General features: G+C 38.5%; 1 protein-coding gene across 4 annotated transcripts in view; it reads left to right on the top strand.

The window, feature by feature from the left end:
- The first annotated feature begins 266 nt into the window (after positions 1–266).
- INTS6 (integrator complex subunit 6) overlaps positions 267–19,264 on the top strand; it is a 104,458-nt gene continuing 85,460 nt past the window's right edge. For 3 of the 4 annotated variants that reach the window (XR_008685962.2, XM_055426160.2, XM_055426159.2), the window contains exons 1-3: positions 267–904; positions 1,287–1,364; positions 2,192–2,341. Coding sequence is in view for 3 of the 4 variants with exons in the window: in XM_055426160.2 (XP_055282135.1) it covers positions 794–904; positions 1,287–1,364; positions 2,192–2,341 (339 nt within the window). In the remaining variant the exon portion in view is untranslated. Of the gene's footprint in view, positions 905–950; positions 1,113–1,286; positions 1,365–2,191; positions 2,342–19,264 lie in introns of those variants that run through there. The other variant, XM_088842732.1, reaches the window with a different exon arrangement.

Raw genomic sequence — 19,264 nt, forward strand, 5'->3', positions numbered from 1 at the left:
GCCCGCCTCCGCGTCGGCCGGCCCGCAGGCTCGCCCCTCGCGCTCGCTCTCGCGCGCACCCGACGCCCCGCCTCTGCGCGTGCTCCGTAACAGTTCCCGGAGCCGGCCTCCAAGCTTCCCCCGCCCCTGAGCTGTTTGAATATGCTAATAAGGGGCCAGGGGGCAGCCAATAGACTAGCGGGGCGGTGCGTCACGTGGCCCGAGGACGTGTCAGAGGGCGGAGCCTCTGCGGCCCCTGCCCGAGTTAAAACCGGAGTGTGAGGGAGAAAAGCGCTTCAGTAGCGAGAGGGGCTGAGAAAGTGGTGACACCGCCGGGGTGCGGAGGGAGTCCCTGAAACTTCTCCCAACAGCCCCAGGGCCAATCTCCCCTCAGCCCACTCCCCTCTTCGCCAGCTCCCAGGTCCCCACTCCCTGCTCCGGGGGTGGGGTAGGGAGCCAGGCCCGTCTCCCGCTGGGACACACACAGGGGCCGGGAGCGGGGACGGGACCCCCGAGGCGGGGGGGGAACGGACCGACAGACAGACGGCCGGGCGCCCGCCCCAGCGGGCAGGCAGGCAGGAGGAGGCGGAGGCGGCGGGGGTACGACGGGGAGGACTGGGTCCGGGGAGTTTCCTCGCAACTATCGGGGGAGAAACTCCCCGCAGCCGGAGGAAAGACCCAGACGGTGTTTTCCTCCCGGGGGCCGCGCTCCCCCGCCCCGCGTTAGCGGCGGTTGCCGCCGCCGCCGCCGGCGCCGCCACCTCTACCATCTCTTTCTCCACCACCTCGGGCCCCGGTGTCCCCGGCCAGCACTATGCCCATCTTACTGTTCCTGATAGACACGTCTGCCTCTATGAACCAGCGCAGCCATCTGGGCACCACCTACCTGGACACGGCCAAAGGCGCGGTAGAGACCTTCATGAAGGTACCGACCGAGCGAGCCCGGGGGGCGACCCCCGCCCGGCGGCCCGCGGGCGGCAGGGGTTGGGGGGAGGGCGGCCGGGGCGGCGAGGCGGAGGTGCGGGGGACCTGCCTGCGGGAGCTGCCGGGCTCGGGGACCCCCTCCCCCACCGCGCGGGCGGCCGGGCGCTGCGAGCCGGGCTCGGCCGGGGCCCGGGCTCCGGCCCCGGGCGGTGTGTGTGTGTGTGTGTGTGTGTGTGTGTCGGGGGGGGCCGCGGCGTGTGCGGTAACTGGGGGGGGGGGCGGCGGGGCCGCTGGGCGCCCCTTCTCCGCCTGCTAACCTCGCCTGTGTGCTTCCCTCTCGCCCGCCCTGTTCCTGCTCCCGTTTTCCACCCGTTCTCCCGCAGCTCCGTGCCCGGGACCCTGCCAGCCGAGGAGACAGGTATATGCTGGTCACTTTCGAAGAGCCGCCCTATGCTATCAAGGTAACAGCCCTCGCCCTCCCCCCTCCCCGTGCCTTCCTCTCTCGCCCTCCCCGCCCCCCATTCACCCTGCCTTATGCTCCCCTCCCCCACCCGCTGGGCTGCGGGCGCCGAGGTCTTTTCCCCTGCGGGCTCCCACCCCCTGCCCCCGCTCCGGAGCGTCCCGGCGCGGCGCGGAGTCGCCGGGCCACCGCCGTCCCCTCCCCAGCCCGGCCCGGCGGCGGCGGCGGCGGCGGCGCGGCGATCAACATGGCCGACATTTCCCCTCCGCGGCGTGAGCGGCAGCAATGAACTGTGGGGGATATTTATTCAAGTTAGCCCGAGTGACAGCCGGGCCCGGCCGCGCAGAGCCCGGGTTTGCATTAAAGGGGAATCGGCCCGAGGCCGGAGCGGGCCGGCGGGCGGGGGGCTTGCGGTGAGGGGTGGGGTGGGGTGCAGCGCAGCGGGGCCGGGTCTCCGGATTCTCCCCGAGAGGGCCGCGGGGCCGGTGGGACAGCTCCGGGTGAACTTCGGAAGTGCTGCTCACTTCTGCTTTCCACCAGTACCTCTGCATCCCTGGATTTTTGGGCACGAGGTTGGGGAGTGCATCTCCTCGGGAAGTTATGAAGTATTAAGGCTGGTAGCCACGGAAAGCTGTAGAGCCAGCAGGTTTATTCTCGGCCACCTCTGGAAGAGAGTTTCCTTAGCAGTGAGACGGCATTGACACTTTACCCCCAAACCGTACAGTAAACTCGAGCAGCTGCTTGGTGAACGGCAGATTGTTAACGGCCGTCCGTGTGTACCTGGCTTTAAAAGATGAAAAAAAGAAATTCTCACATTTTTCTTTTCAGGCCGGATGGAAAGAAAACCATGCAACGTTTATGAATGAACTGAAAAACCTTCAAGCTGAAGGACTTACGACTCTTGGCCAATCCCTAAGGACAGCTTTTGATTTATTAAATTTAAATAGATTAGTAACTGGCATAGACAACTATGGGCAGGTAGGTTGAATATTAAGGTGGAAGCACAGTTGATTTTTCTTTCTGTGGACAAGCAGCCCAGTCCAAAAGCTATATACCGTGAAATACAAATGTGAAACATTGCAGATTTAAATACAGTATACACATAATACAAAAGTGGGATTCTGACCACAAAGTATATGGTTTTATAGCCCTCAGGTTTTTTTTTTTGTTTGTTTCTTAAAATGTATTTGGGTTCAGAATTTGAATCCGAATACTATAAAGTTGACATAAATTTAGTTTTAATCCCTTAAAGTTCACTCCGGAAATAAAAGGAAAACATCCTGTTTCACCACACTGTTTCTCTGATGGCCTACCCAACTGCAACCCTTGCAATGACTGACAGACACTAGTTAATTAAAATGATCTTAAATGTTAGAGGAAATTATTCTATTTGTTGTAAAAGGGCTTAGTTTAACCGTGTTGTATAACAATTCTGAAAGGTAAAAAGATTTTCATTGTATAAAGGTAAAAAGATTTTCAGTGTACTGGCTGAGTACATTAAGATTTCTCAGCTTTTGAAGTGTGTGCAGTAAGCCACTGCAGGAAGAATTCTGAAACCATTCTTGAATTAAATGGCAGGTCCAGAATTTTGTTTTTAAACTCCCAACCCTTGGAAGAGAGACTGTTGGAAAATTTGAAAGAACCCTTCCTTTCTCCCTGAATTCCCCCAGTTCCTCTAATGCTCTTGCTCTTAGCTATTTGAAGATGAGACAAGATATTTAAATCACATGATGCTTCATGATGGGATAATGCAAGATGGTCCATTATGACACTTTTTGAGTTACTGGCCCAGGAAGTAAAGGATGACCGTTTGTGTTGTGCAGAGCACTAGTACCACAGTGACACGTTTTGGTATACATGTTATTTTCATAAATTCCATGAGCCACACTTTTCATTAGTTTCACAAGTTTCAGGAAAATCCTTCCCACAACTACAACTTTTGGTTTTTTTTTTCTATATAGAAGCAGAATTGTTCTCTTGTTCTAGAAATGCTTATGCTTTAGTTGTTAAGGATAACTATTCATTGCCTGAACATCTTTGGAAATGGTTGAATGTAGTCCTATTGCATTTAAAGTATATGTTTCAACTTGGAGTCAGTTTGTTTCTGTTTTTATGGAATTGTTCTTCCATTGTTTAATTAGTAAATGTGTATTTTCTTATACAGTAATATTTCTGTTTCCCCTTTCTATGCTGCTTTATGTTTTAGCTGTTAGTAATTTAGGCAGATTTGCCATGAACTTTTCAGTTTGTTTCTTTAAAAAAATGGTTTTATTTCCCTTTCAGAGTCCTTTGTTATCTGTAGTACTATGCAGTCTTAGTGCATAAGGTCTCGATCTAAACTTTGAGTTCAAAGTCAGATAAGAAACTTGCCCTTACTCAGTTATCCTTATTTCCTTATTATTAGGTATACTTGTTATTTAGTTGTTAGGTTGTCAGTGTATAGCGGAAGTATTAGTTTTCTGTTTTTCTGCATCACATTTCATAAGTGGGAAAGATTTTTAGACATATTTACTTCCTACCTCCTACTAAAAATATTCCTTAGGTGTTTCCTTAGAAAAAACTGTCATGGAGAGGCTGAGGATGTTTGTAACATAAACCTGTATTTTCCTTTTCACAATTGTTGTCTTCCACCAGGGAACACTTAAGTTCTTGTCTGTAAAGTTCACGAGAGTTTGAGGTTGAATGTTGTCCTGCTGTGCTCTTAGCACTTGCACCAAGAGAAGAGCCTGGAGATGAGGATGTTTTTGAATGTGAGGATTTATTGATTCAACAAAGGGTAGAGATTATGCCTTTTAGTTATTTTGATGAATAAGTGAAGAGGCAAGGAGTAATACCATGAGTCGGCACATGAAAATGATACTAGCATTAAAGTAACTTAGGAAGCCATCATTTTCCAAATGAAAATGACGAGTAATCTTTTAATTAGAAGAAAATGTCTTTTCAGAAGCTATTTTTCATCATGAGGTTTTTTCTTGCTGATTTAAATACATATTTTCTTGTTAAAAAAGACATGATCGAGAATTTTGAGTGTCTCATATATTTAATCAGAGAAGGCAATGGCAAGCCACTCCAGTACTCTTGCCTAGAAAATCCCATGGATGGAGGAGCCTGGTAGGCTGCAGTCCATGGGGTCACTCAGTCAGATATGACTGAGCGACCTCACTTACACTTTTCACTTTCATGCATTGGAGAAGGAAATGGCAACCCACTCCAGTGTTCTTGCCTGGAGAATCCCAGGGACGGGGGTGCCTGGTGGGCTGCTGTCTATGGGGTCGCACAGAGTCGGACACAACTGAAGCGACTTAGCAGCAGCAGCATATATTTAATAGTGAATAGTTCATATGTTTTCTTTGTGAGATTGTCTGCCTATTTTTTGTGAAATACCTGTTTTCTGTAACCTCAGTGTTTCTACATTAAGTACTTCCCCTCTCATGCTCTGTCCTAGGATCTGTGGAGCCCATAATACTAAATACTTCTGTGTAATCTCAGTAGTTGAAGGAAATGAGAAAAGGTGAGCTAGATGAAAGGGCATATTGAGTTTATAAAGCATCTAAAAACCTTTAAAATAAGCTTCTGAAAAAGTTTTGCTAAAACACTTAAATGGGGTTTCTATATGTCTGCATATCTATACAGATAACCTCCACACGTTCCTCCCACCCACGTACGTGCACATACGGGTTTCCAGAATCAATTCCAAGAGTTTTTAATAGCTATTTATTGCATAAGTTTCATTAACAGACTTAAAATTAAAACATGTTTGAGCTATTAGCTAGTATACTAAGAACTTGCAGGGCATCAGCAAAGTTAAAGTGGCTGAGAAAAAAATGGTTCTTCATGAATGTTTTCTCAAGCACGTTGGATATCTCACTAATAAATTCCTTGCATGTTTAAATCCTTTTAAATTTGACAATTAGTACCATTTGCTGATATTTCTACACTCATGGGATGATGTGTAGTCAGTCTTCCTTATAAATTTTAGTAACAATTTAGTCAATTGCTTATTGCAGCTAAATCTGATAAAATTTTTTTTAACATGTGTTCACCAGGGTTTCAAATAATGCTGATTTTTTTAAAGAGGCACTGAAAATTTGATCCTGCCTTAATATCTGTTGGGACATGTATATCTGATTAAAAGTTCATAGGTAGATTGGTTTATTTTTCATACTTTAGGAAGTTTTTCTATTTTCTGTCAATATTTTCAGCATTGTTAAAGTTAGGTTCTGGTTAGGTTTAGCTGCTAAATATTACTCTGACCTGCAGTTCATCATTTTTGTCACTGGACTGATGCCACACTCAATACACTAGTGCTGATTCAGTTGTTCCAGGACTTAGAATGGTTCTACTCTGTACCTTTGGTGAAGACAATCCTTGAGTAACAACATAAAAAGAGATAAAATACGTGTTTAATCTTTTGAGGGATTTCTATTCCAAGTGTTTACCTCATTGAAAAATGGTGGCTTTTAGGCAAGATCAAATTGAGTGAATCTCGGGGAGAATAATGCCAGCCAATTTTATTCTTCAGCATAAAGAACTATTTGTGAATGAAGCAGATAATTCAGGTAGATTTCTAGTAATACTGCCTTTTTCTCTTCACCAAAGCGGTCCCCATTTAGTTCTCAGGTAGTATGTAATAAAGGTTTTTCTTTTAACTCTGGCAGCTAAAGTAATGAAAACTTGATTCCCATTTGGGTTTTTGGTTTCCTTTAGGCTACCAAGAAATGTATAAACAGTAGTTTGGTATTTATTGACCTATAGATATCTTTTCAAAAGAAAGTAGATTATTATCCTTGAACATTCTGTGCTGAAGTCTCTGAACCCTTTTTTTCTACTTTTTAAATTTAAGCATGTAATAACAAATATACCATCCTAACTGTTTTTAAATGAACAGTTCAGTAGTGTTCAGGTTATTGTGCAGCCAGTCTCCAGAACATTTTCATCTTTCAAAACTGAAACTCCCTTTCAAAACAGTAACTCCTTATTTCCCCCTGACCCCAGCCACTGACAGTCAAAGAACAGCACCGTTCTACTTTCTGTTTCTATAAATTTGACTGCTCTGGAGATAGCTCCTGTGAATGGAATCATAGAGTATTCCACGTTGTAGCATGTATCAGGGTGTCATTTCTTCTTATGAGTAAATAATATTCCACTGTATGTATATACCACATTTTAAAAGTTTTTCTGTGTATACCACATTTTGCCTGTCCATTAGTGATGAACACTGGCTGCTTCCACCTTTTGGCCATTGTGAGTAATGCTGCTGTGAACATGGTGTGCAAGTGTCTCTTGAGATCCTGCTTTCAGTTCTTTACACCCTGAAGTAGGATTGCTAGATTGTTTGATAATTCTGTTTTTTAAACATTTAAGAAAAGGCCATATTGTTCTCCATAAAGGTTGCACTCTTTACTATTCCCACCAGTAGTGGATTTCAGTTTCTCCACATCCTTGATAACACTATTTTCCTTTTTTCTAATATTAGCCCTTTTAATGGATTTGAGATATTATGTCATTGGTTTATTTGCATTTACCTGATTATTTAATATTATTTATATTGTACATCTCTTCATATGCTGGGTGGACATTTGTTTATTGGTTTTGGAGAAATGTCTGTTCAAGTCTTGGCTTATTTTTTAATTGTTACTTTTTTCTGTTGTTGATTTGTGGGAGTTCTTTAAATATTCTGGATATTACCCTCTTATCAGATGTGCAATTTGCAGATATTTTCTTCCCTCCATGAGTTGCCTTTTCACTCTGTTGATTGTTCTTTTTACAGATGTTTATTTTTGATGTATTCCTGTTTATCTTTTGCTGCCTTTGCTTTTGGTGTCATATCCAAGAAATCATTGGTAAATCCAATGTATTCACGCTTTCCGTATTTTCTTTTAGGAGGTTTACTTTTACATCTTAACATTTGTTTCTTTAATCCATTTGAAATTAATTTTGGTGTATGATATAGGGAGTAAGGGTCCAGCTTCATTCTTTTGCATGTGGACATCCAGTATTTCCAACACCATTTGTTGAAGAGACTGTCCTCCCCTTTGAAGGGTCTTGGAAAGTCACTGGAATTATTTTCAATAATTACTGATGGATTGGGCCCTCTATAATCAAACTGGTTTAAATGTTTTTTTCTCCATCTTTAATTGTGTAAAGGAAGAGCAGTGGCTAGGAATGTGAAAATGGAATTTAAAATCTGACCTTGACATTGAATTACTCTGTCACACTGGACAGTCACTTTACTACCCTGTGCCTCTGCTTCTTTGTTTCCCAAATTGCCAGTAATGAAGCCATTTATGCCCTTATAGAGTCAATGAGAGGTTGAAATGGGATGATATGGTAAAATGTACTTCAAGAGTTATGAAGTGCTCAGTAGATACAAGACATACTTTTCTCCCCTGAATAAATTATTTATCTCTAGTTTTTTATTATTTTTCCCTGTTGGAAAGTACAGTGAAGAAAATCTAGTGATATTTAAAGCTTATGTTTATTACATGCTTTGAAATCTAACATACTAAATATATTTATTTTTGGGGGGAGTGAGCTTTGTATTGCTTCCTAGGGGAAGCAGTGTGAAAAGTAAATGTAATGTGATCAAAGTTGTCTTAATGATAGTTGATAAGCATGGGATAAAGAATAGAATTTTTTATGTGTTAAATGAAAACTGGATGAATATAGTTCAGTAGATATGTCAGAAAGTCATTCTTTTATAGGAATGTAAATTAGAAAAGGACCCCTCAGAAGACAAAAGCACATATTTTAGGATTCTTTCAAATAGGGAGCTCCCCCTAGTGTGTTTAAGATGATACTTACAAACATTGGATTTGCAATGAACTTTTGAGGAGCACATCTATTGGGTAAATCAAGGGATATTTTAATAAGGTTTGACTGAGCTCAAAGTAGTATAACATGACTATGATTTGTTTCTTGTTGAGCAGTAATTTTGAAGGTGGTAATTTATGACAGATTTCAAGACCCAGGTTTTATTTTCTTTGAAAACACTCGCTATAATTTGTCTTCATCATTTTACACGCTGAATCTATTTTCTAATAGATAAACCACTTTGGTGTGATGGTTTTAAAAGAAAATGAAAATGAATATCCTAAAGACATTGCATTCTTGATTAGAAATTATTGAAAATAAAAGTACAAAAGGTGGAAGTAATATGTTCCATTTCTTCAAAGAGAATATTTTCCCTTTATGCAAAAGAATGTCAATAATTTAGTATTAAGCTATGTATGAAAAATTATATACTTTAAATTATGTTTGAAAATTAAAAGACCAGGAACAAATATTTGAATGAAAGAATATCACTTATTCAATTACTTTCAATTGATTTATGGTCAGAATTACCTAAAAGTATTGTTTAGCCATGTTTGTGTTACAGATTTCTGCAAGGAGACTATAATATTTTATAAGTTAGTTTTCTTAAATATTTAAATTTATTTTTAGTCGTCATACTCCACTCAAATTTATACTTTTATAAATTGTTTTGGTGGATTTTTTTCCTTTGGTGGATCAACACTAATGTATTATCAGCACTGCTTTTTTTTTTTTTTTTCATTTTATTTTTAAATTTTCTGTTTTTAGCCATGTGGCTTGCAGGATCTGATCAGTAATTGAACCCTAGCCCACAGCCGTTAAAAGTGTCGGGTTTTAACCACTGGACTGGCGTGGAATTCCCTGTTTTCTTTCATTTTAAAGAAGTAATTTCTTTATACAAGCTTAATTTTTGTTTAGCCTTATTATTTATTAATCTGCTTAATTTAAGCATGGTCCCAGACCACAGAATTTATTCCCTGATCTCTCTTCTTTTCTCCATCCTTTTTTGTTGAGATACGCCTTAAATATATATAGTATGTGTGAAGCTTAGTTGAATTTTTATATATACTCTTGGAAAAGCAAATTGAACTTTTTGCATCTATTGACAGAACTTTTCACTAGACTTCCTGCAAGTATTAACTATACTTATTGTTTTGGGGGGATTTAGAATTGAAAGTGATGTTAGACTTCATCTTCCTTATTTTATAAGTATAGAAGATAAGACCCAGTAAAGTTAAATGCTTAATTTTGTCACATTATGAAATATTTCACATTATGAAAAAGAGAGCAATAGGTTAGGAAACAGTCGTGCAGATTTTATTAGTAATTTGTATTTTATTTAAAGGTATAACCTGTAGATGTGAGTCCCTTTGGGTGGTGGGGTTATATCTGGAGCTCTCCAGTGGAATATGCCTCTCAGTTCCTCTGAAAAGCAGGCATTTCATTTTGCCATTGTGTTGCGTTTAGCTTTTCTTATAACTCCCTGTTAAAATACTGTTTGTTATATTCAGTTGGATTTCCTTCTGAGTCCCTTGTCTCTCCCTACTCCCTGGAAAATAATGTGAATATGGGGGATGGTTGACAGGATTTTGTATATGTGAGTATGTATGTGTGTGTATATATATATGTATATTTGATGGCACTTTTTGATTTTGTACTCCTAGTTTACTAAGTTTCTGATGTAGTTAGTACAATACTATTACCCTAGTCAGTCAGTCAGTTGATTTCTCCAGTGTCATATGCCGGCCAGTATTACTATTGTAATTAAAAGTTTTTACCTGGACAGTTTGTAATTTGTTAACTACCAGTTAGTTTCCTTTGATGTAAGATACTTTTGAAAATCTCTCGGCATTGTTTTTAAAATTCAGAAAAATCTGGCTCTTCACCCAAGTTGTGTGATCTCTGAACCTCAGTTTCCCCGTTAGGAAAATAAGAATGGAAGAATCTGATCTTGTAGGATTGTGGTGAATATTGATAAACACTGTAATTTGTTAGTGTAATAACACCTATTACCATTTCTGTGAATTTCCTTTTATTTGAATTAAAAGAAACAGGAATAGTAGGTACATGGAGTCTTTCATCCAGATTTTTAAGAACAAGAAATGTGATGAAGAACGAACTGCTTCCCGTTAGAACTGGCTGTGCCAGGCTCTGCTGCTACTAGCTGATGTTGTATTGACTGACAAGTCCCTTAACTTTGCCTCAATTTTGTCACCCACAAAATGGTGATAATACCAATTGAAAACGTTTTTAAGGATTGAAAAGAACATTTGTTAATCATCTAGCAAAGTGCCTGCTTAGAAAAACTTTTCTAATCTGCAGCCTTTGAGAAAAAACAGTAAACTTTTTTTTATAACCCAACATGCATACATCACAAGAAGCTCAAATTAGCTGTCCAGCAGTTGCACCTCAAGTGAAATTCCTTGCCACTGGGGACATAGTGGATTTTGGCATTGAATTGAAGCTTTCTAGATTTCTCCAAAATACTTTTCCCTGAGTGTTATGAAATCTCCCCCCCCATACCTATAACTTTGACAACAATGAGTACTTCAAGCAAGTATGTTTTTGATTTTCAAAGCAAGAAAGGTTTAAGCTTCTTTGAGGAACTTTCGATCTTAGACCATTTTTAGGGCTTTGTAGCAGTGTATTTTAGAATTCAGGATAGGATGAGGTGAAAGATGTTCTTCTGCAGAAGAAAAGTCAAATGGAAAATGTATGATTCCTTTTATTGTTTGTAATTAGGTTTATTTGGGATGAGCCTGGAAGGATTATTTTATGTGATGATGTTTCTGTTAGGGCCTGTATGATTTGAAATTTGATGTATTGAGGGATAATTGCACCTAAAAAGTATTTTTTTTACTTTTTTTTTTTATTGAAGGATAATTGCTTTACAGAGTGCTGGGTTCTGTCAAACCTCAACCCGAACCAGCCATAGGTGCACATACATCCCCTCCCCTTTGAACCTCCCTCCCGTCTCTCCCCACCCCACCCCTCTAGTTGCTGTGTGTGTCAGGAAACTCAAACAGGGGCTCTGTATCAACCTAAGAAGTATTTTAACTTAAAAATCTTATAACAGAATTAGTGGTAATCAGAGGACAAATTTACATTTGCTTGAGTGAATGAAAGTTGCTCAGTCGTGTCCGACTTTTTGCGACCTCATGGACTGTCAATTCTCTAGGACAGAATACTGGAGTGGGTAGCCTTTCCCAGCCTAGTGGCGACTTATCAAAACTTATTCTAGGTCCTACATACTTTTTTCTTTAATCTTTTCTTAAAAGGAAATGACATTTTAACATTTTCCATCTGTTAGTTTTTCTCAGATAAGCTGGGGAACATGTGAAGGTCCTTGGAAGGATTATATCTTCTTAAAAATTTTGTTCTAGAAAGGAAAACAGTTCTGAATATGTGAGAAAAAATAATGTAGCCTTAGCTATTAGAGTAGTAAGGTAATTTGACTAAGTCATTGACAAGTTTTGTGCTGGCATCAGTGTTGAAGGAAAACTCTCCCTTTGTCTTAAGCAGGTGAAGCAAGTTAGGAATCAGGAAACATCAACAAAGTCTTCTGGTTATTCTGGAGTTTATAAACACTAGAAGCATCCAAACAACTCTTCTGAGAGGATTAAGAACAATTGATTATTTTTAATCATAGAAATTGAAGATGATCAGTAACCTTTGTGGAAGGTTAGACTATGAACCATAGTGGTGATTGTTACAAAGGCTGGGTCCATAAGATAATGACAGATCATAGTACTTTTGGGTTATTAGGAATAAGCAAAGTGATGTTTTTGTGACTCCTGATGTAATGCCTGAGTTTTGATGGTTTTGATCATTTATGTACTTTGGAAGACATTAATGTAAAATTTTGAATTTTTATTGTACATTTTTGTCAATCTCGGTTTTCAAACCAGTAAGTTAGAAGGAAAACCTGGGCCTAAGGAGGTAGTAGAAAGAGAAAAGGATCTTTACATCTAAATTTTGTTAATGCAGAATGGATAATGTCTAATCCCAAACAAGATTATATTGAATGTAAATCCTTATATAGAAAGTTTATCTTATGTTCTTAGAGCTTCCATTTCAGTGTGCTATGCTGCTGCTGCTGCTAAGTCACTTCAGTCGTGTCCAACTCTGTGCGACCCCATAGACGGCAGCCCACCAGGCTCCCCCGTCCCTGGGATTCTCCAGGCAAGAACACTGGAGTGGGTTGCCATTTCCTTCTCCAATGTGTGCAAGTGAAAAGTGAAAGTGAAGTCGCTCAGTCGTGTCCAACCCTTAGCGACCCCACGGACTGCAGCCTACCAGGCTCCTCCATCCATGGGATTTTCCAGGCAAGAGTACTGGAGTGGCTTGCCATTGCCTTCTCCTTCAGTGTGCTGTAGTGTCAAGCAAAAGCATGTAGCATTCTTTGTAGGCACAAACCCATCCATATGTGACATCTGCTTTTTCATGAGGTTCATTTCTAGTGTAAAACCTTGGTGGATTCGTATGTATAGTTAGTAAGTCTTATAAAAATTTGTTTTTAACAATAGATCCATATATTATGTGCTGAGTTTTTTGTTTCCCAAGTATGTCATCTATTTTGAAAATTTTAAATCTATAAACACTTGAGATGGTGTTTAGTACAAGCATCTATAAATGTTTGGATCAGAATCTAACCAGAGTGCATTTCTAGAAATTCTTTTACTCAAGTTCATATACCTCAATGATGAATTTGGAGAATTTTAAATATTTTCTCCTAAAAATATCTTATGAAATTGGGTTACCACAAATTCTTTCCCAGAAAACAAAAATTCCATACTTTTTTTTTTTTTTTTTTAAACATAGTAGAGCCTCTCAAAATTAATCTCACATTTTGGTTTATCCAGTTAAATTATTATTTAAGCCATAGCATATGAAAAACAACAGACTATTAGTTTTTCCAAGTGCTTATCATGAATTATTTTCCTTTATTAAATTTGATACTTTAATTGCTAACTTTACTGATAAGTACTGTTTATTAGGCGGTTCTTCATTTTCAGTTGTGGTCTTGAAGATAGTATAATAGAATGCTGAGATAGAAGTCCATCTTTTTTGTAGGACAGATGTTATATTTGATTCTTTTGAGAGTATATTCATAATGTGGATATTTAGAAGGAAGTAATGATAATGATTTAATCAGACTTTTACAAATGTGATATCTGTAGGTTTGGTGGTAATCAACACCCAAGGAGATAATTATTTTTGGTAAAATAGGAAGATGTGTGTTTTTTTTGGAGGTCAGATTTCCAGCATTATTGCTGTATAACTTTCCCCATGAAAATGTGTTTCATTTTATCTTTGTGTTTATTTTTTTACTTTCTCTGTTATGTTTCTAACATTTTTTTAATTTTAAATTTTATTTGTATTTTGACTGCACCCCAGCAGCTTGTGGCATCTTAGTTCCCAGACCAGGGATCAAACTAGGCCATCGGTACTGAGGGTGTGGAGCCCTACCCACTGGACCACCAGGAAATTCCCTAATCTCTTATTATTACATATTTTGTTGAAATTAAATTAATACTATGCAATCCATATACTATTTCAGATATTTTGAATTTATTTTACTTTCCTTAGTCTTACCATTTGTTGAATTTCTAAAACTTTTTTCCACAAAGTCAAGCTTCTAATTTTTCAGTTCTGATAGTGAATATATTTAACATTACTAGTATGGTTGACCCTTAAATGACACAAGTTTGAACTGTACAGGTTCACTTATCATGTGGAATTTCTTACATACTACAACCATTTGGGGGTTGGTTGAATCTGAGGTTGTGAAATTGCAGATATAAAGGGCTGGCTGTAAAGTTATATGTAGATTTTTGACTCTGCAGGGGTCAGCACCCCTAAACCTTGCATTCAGGGGTCACCTGTATTTGGTTTATTATTTCAATCAAATCCTAGGATATTGCCCCTCAGTCATTATGCTAAAATTAATATGTACGATTCCCTCCTACTGTGGCTAGTCTTATTCCATCTCTTTCTAATGCTATTTTTTAAAAATAAGGAATTAGATAAACTGTTTTAGTGTACAATTGTATAACGGAGTTCCGTTCCGTCCCGTCGCTCAGTCGTGTCCGACTCTTTGCGACCCCGTAGACTGTAGCCTACCAGGCTTCTCTGGGGGGATTCTCCAGGCAAGAATACTGGAGTGGGTTACCGTTTCCTTCTCCAGGGGATCTTCCCGACCCAGGGATCGAACCCGGGTCTCCCGCATTGGAGGCAGGCGCTTTAACCTCTGAGCCACCAGGGAAACTAAAAGTGTATTGCTTTTAATGAGGAATTTTAACATGTTTTTAAAGTTTATGCTTTAGCATATTCTAAGTACTAGATTTTTATGTATTAGCAGATTTTTTAAAAAGTTTTATTTTTTAATATTAAGCACATTTTAATTTTGAAGAGTACTTGTTTTGAATATGTAATAAATGCATGGTTAGACACAGATGTATAGAACAGTCTTTGGGACTCTATGGGAGAGGATGAGGGTGGGATGATTTGGGAGAATGTCATTGAAACACGTATGTTGTCATATGTGAAACGAATCACCAGTTCAGGGTCGATGCATGTTATAGGATGCTCGGGGCTGGCATGCGGGGATGACCCAGAGGGAGGATAAAGGGAGGAGGGAGGTGGGAGGGGGGTTCAGGAGGGGGAACTTATGTAAACCCGGGGCAAATTCATATCAATGTATGGCAAAACCAACCAATATAATATTGTAAAATAATTTGCCTCCAATAAAAAATAAATCAACTACAAAAAAAAAAAAGTTTAAGCATTAGAGAAAGTTATATAGTTGCTCAACTCAGTTCTTCAGAGGCTACCATGGTAAATCAGTTTATAGTGTGTATCCTTCAGAAATCTCTTCTACATAATCAAAAGTATTAATTTAAAAGCACTAATTTGCACTAATTTCTTAAGATGAATATCTGAATTTTTACATCAAAGACTTATTTATGCCATACCACTTGGGATCTTGACTGTAAAAGTAATAATCTTGCTGAATTCAAAAACAAACATAAGGCTTGTATTTCTGGCCTTGGAGTATTGATTTTAATGTAAGCCTGTTGGGCTGTTAGTGGCTTAAATAATTATTATATTTTCTTTGGAACGTGTAATTAAGTAGTTGTGTATTCATCCCTATAATATAATGAACCTTCTCATCCTTTAATAAACAAAAGCTAAACAGTATTACTGACAGTGAGTATTGAATAGAAAATACAATTTGCACATCAAAACTGATTTCATAGGTCTTATTGCTAGAGTTTGAAGCTAAAAAAATAATACTGAGTTAAAAATATTAAGTATATAAGTATTGTAAATAGATATTCTGGTTGTGATTTTCAAGTGTCTGAAGTTTGAGCAATATTGAACTAAAGAATGTTATTGATTCTGGTTGACTTGTTTCACACAGTATGTATTAAAACCTTTTCTCAATTCTGTATAGTTGTAAAAGTGTTTATTAGTATTATGATTAATAAGACTTTGGATGTGAATTGCATTCTTAGATGCTTTTCTTTTAGAAATAGGTTTAAAGTAGAATATTTTTAATATTAATGTTTCTATTTTTTATAGAATTTGATTTTTGACAACATAAAGGGAAGTGTCAGAAAGTTTCTAAATGAATATGAGGTGGTTGGTTAATCATTTTAGAAGACCATATATTGTTACTTCTTTATTATCTATGGTATTAGAGGAAAATAGGGTAGATAATGAATGCAGGCTTCATTTCATATTTTTACTATTTATGCAGATTCCACGGAGATGTAAATAAAGGGAACTGAAAGCTTCTAGTCTTGAACTTAACTTACAAAATTTTTAGCTGCCTTCCTGCTAGGCCCTTGTCCAGTATATGCATGAGAACCTTCAGTGATGTAGTTATTTCTTAAAGGTGCCCTTTCCATTTCTTTACATTTTTACTTGTTGTCACTGTAATTTGCTTGAAAAGGAAGTTTTGAATAGGAAAAAAGCACAGGCTATTTCTGAAAGTTTTTGATTTTCTGCTCGGCAATATACTTTTAGCCTAGACATATAACATTGTACATCTAAACATCTTTTTTGTTGATTTCCATTGGCCATAGCTTTCTTGACACATAGCAGAATAGCTCACTGGTGATAGATGTCGGTAAGCTGAAGATACTGTCACAGGACAGAGTCAGAGAGCAGATCTCTGGTGCCCATTTTCCCTGTCCTGGGAAAAGTGTAACATAGACAAGCACTTGGCTGTCCTTCTGGGATTTGTTTAAAGCACCCATATGGTGGAGCATGGTGGCATGGAAGGAAAACGAGCCCTCTGGTCCTGCAGCAGAGGTAGCCACTGAGAGGTCTACTGAATATTAGCGCCACCTTCCTTTCACTCTCACTTCAAAAGATAATAGCTAAGACAAGCTTAAGGGTACAGTAAAACTCCTGTGGGCCCCTCCTACACACACGCATTTTAAATTTCTTGGGTAAAACTAAAACTTCTGAATCCGAGAACCAGGTTGGTTTTTATTTGAAGGAAAATTAGGCTTATTTTTACATTTTAAAAACTATTTTTGCTGAATGCTAATAACTTGTTTTAACATTTCCAAAGCAGTTTTTTGCAAAATTGCAATAGGTTTTAGTTGGATAAATCTATTTTAATTTTATTTTTAAAATTTTCATATTAAGATTTTATGCTTTACTTTAACATCACAATAATGTTAAATTATTGAGAGAATATATGTGAAGTGAAAGTTTTTGTATTTATCTTTAGCACAACTCTTACTTGAGACTTTTGGCTGATATTAAATTTAAATTTTCTAAATGACAAGGTTTCCATCAGTAAATAGCTCTAGAGGTAGATTTATACTTTGCGCCGTATTTTTTTTTGGAGGGGTTGTATGTCTAGGTTCTTTATGCCAGGAACCAGGGTTCTGAGAGGAAAACATCTGAGTTTAATTCTGCTAATGGCATAAGTAAACTTTTAGTCCCTCTACTGGCTGCCTTGGTCGTAGCAGACCTTAAATTTTTTTTTTTTCTTTTCGACTCGAAGATAAATACTACCTTTATGACTGAGGTGAATGTTGAGGTAAATTCTAATATGAACTATCTCCAAATTGAGTGACATCATAGATATCCTTATTAAGAATAAAAATGTAGAATAGTGACTCAAGTTTTGAGAATTATTAAACTTTGCTGCTGCTGCTGCTAAGTCTCTTCAGTCGTGTCCGACTCTTTGCGACCCCATGGACTGCAGCCTACCAGGCTTCTCCGTGCATGGGATTTTCCAGGCAAGAATAATGGAGTGGGTTGCCATTGCCTTCTCCCATTAAACTTTGCAGATTTTTGTAAAACGTGAAAAAAATAATCTTGTGATACTGGCAGACAACAGAAAATGTGTTTTAGTTTGCTGGGTAAAAGATAATATCAGAGAAGGATTCCAGTTGTCTACATGCTTTTGCCAAGGGTAAACGTACTAGAAAAGGCAGAGGAGGAACAGCCTAAAACTATATGTAAGAAAACTTTATCAACACAACATGGTCTGGTCATTTTTTGCAGGATATTTAGAAATTTATGCTTAGATAAATGTTAATACAATAATTTTTATGTGGAGGTTGGGATAATTTTTCCCTGGGGAAATAAAGAAACCCCTGTCTGTGTGTAAATTACATTCATTAAGTCATTATTCTAATTTTTATCATAACTAATACTGTTCCTTTTCTTAGTGTGATTCTTGACTAAACTGTCTCATAAGAAAGGAAGGGATTTTAGGCACAGTAGAGTTAAATGAGTAAAGAGGTGAATGAGGATGGCCATATTTTTCTTTACTTTTTTCTGCCTTTGATCTTAACTTGTATTTTCCAAAATTTAAAAGTCATTAAAAGCTTTTAATATTGTTTTTCCATTTGTATATATCGTGTCTGAAAGTTGATTGAAGTTAGAGTTTTCAAAAGTAAGGAATATGTACAACATTTTGTTTTACTGTGTTTTTCTTGGGGGAGTGGTATATTGATTTATATATAGAAAAATTGATAAAGCATCACAGAACTGCAGGAAATAAGACATCACGGAGCAACAGGAAACCAAATAATGGAGTAGTCCTATCGTACATAGTTAATTTTACTGCAGGTAGAGTATATTAAATAAAACCAAACTGATTGTAATCCTGTAATACTGGGGGCTTCCCTGGAAAAGAACTCGCCTGTCAATGCAGGAGAGGCAGGTTCCGTCCCTGGGTTGGAAAGATCTCCTGGAGAAGGAAATGACAGTCTGTTCCAGTGTTCTTGCCTATGGGAAAGCCTATGGAGAGAGGAGCCTGGTGGGGTCTATGGGGTCACAAAAGAATCAGACGGGATTTAGTGACTAAACAACAACAACTGCAATTGTAATACCATTCTTTGTTGCATGGAAATGGCACAGTCCAGGTTGGTGTAGAATTGTATTCATGCTGCTGCTATTAGGACATTGAGATGCTTCAGAAAAACCATGCAATTTAGAGTTGGAATCACTTTCTGGCTTTGCCAAAATCAGTTGTGTGACTTAGGGTTATATCGTTTAATCTCCATGATTAAACATTTTTACTTCACCAAGTTTTTAGGATCAGCTGAGATAAATATAAGTGCTTATTGCTATTATCAAGTGCCTGGTTATTACAGTAATTTTAAGCATAGACTCTGAAGAGTATTATGTGTACAAGGCTCCAGTAAACTATCAATTAAGAGCTTTGTTGTCAAGAAAAAGTAACTTTGATTTTAATGTTTAAATTTGGCTTAAATTTTCATAACTTAAAGACTTTTTGCTAAGTTTTAATACATTTGAACTTGATTTTTAGACATTATGGTTCTAAAATAAGTATGTGTTTGAGTTTTTGGGTGGACATCATCCATGAAGTTTTTAATAACTGCATAGTTTAATTATAAATATGACAAATCCTTTGGTTTTTTAGGATAATTATGAGTGTGCTTACACAGAAATAAGAGTAGAAAATAGATGGTTTTCAACCTTTTGAACAGAAAATATGACTTTGATTTAGGTTAAAATATAAAGGTGACGCAGAGATACCTGTGCAATTATTTAGTCCATGCCCTGGTGGCATTAATAGATTTGCTGATTTGT

The sequence above is a fragment of the Moschus berezovskii genome, chromosome 13 (assembly GCF_049115385.1).
Source record: "Moschus berezovskii isolate FMDL1 chromosome 13, NW_MosBer_1.0, whole genome shotgun sequence".
Taxonomy (NCBI): Eukaryota; Metazoa; Chordata; class Mammalia; order Artiodactyla; family Moschidae; genus Moschus; species Moschus berezovskii.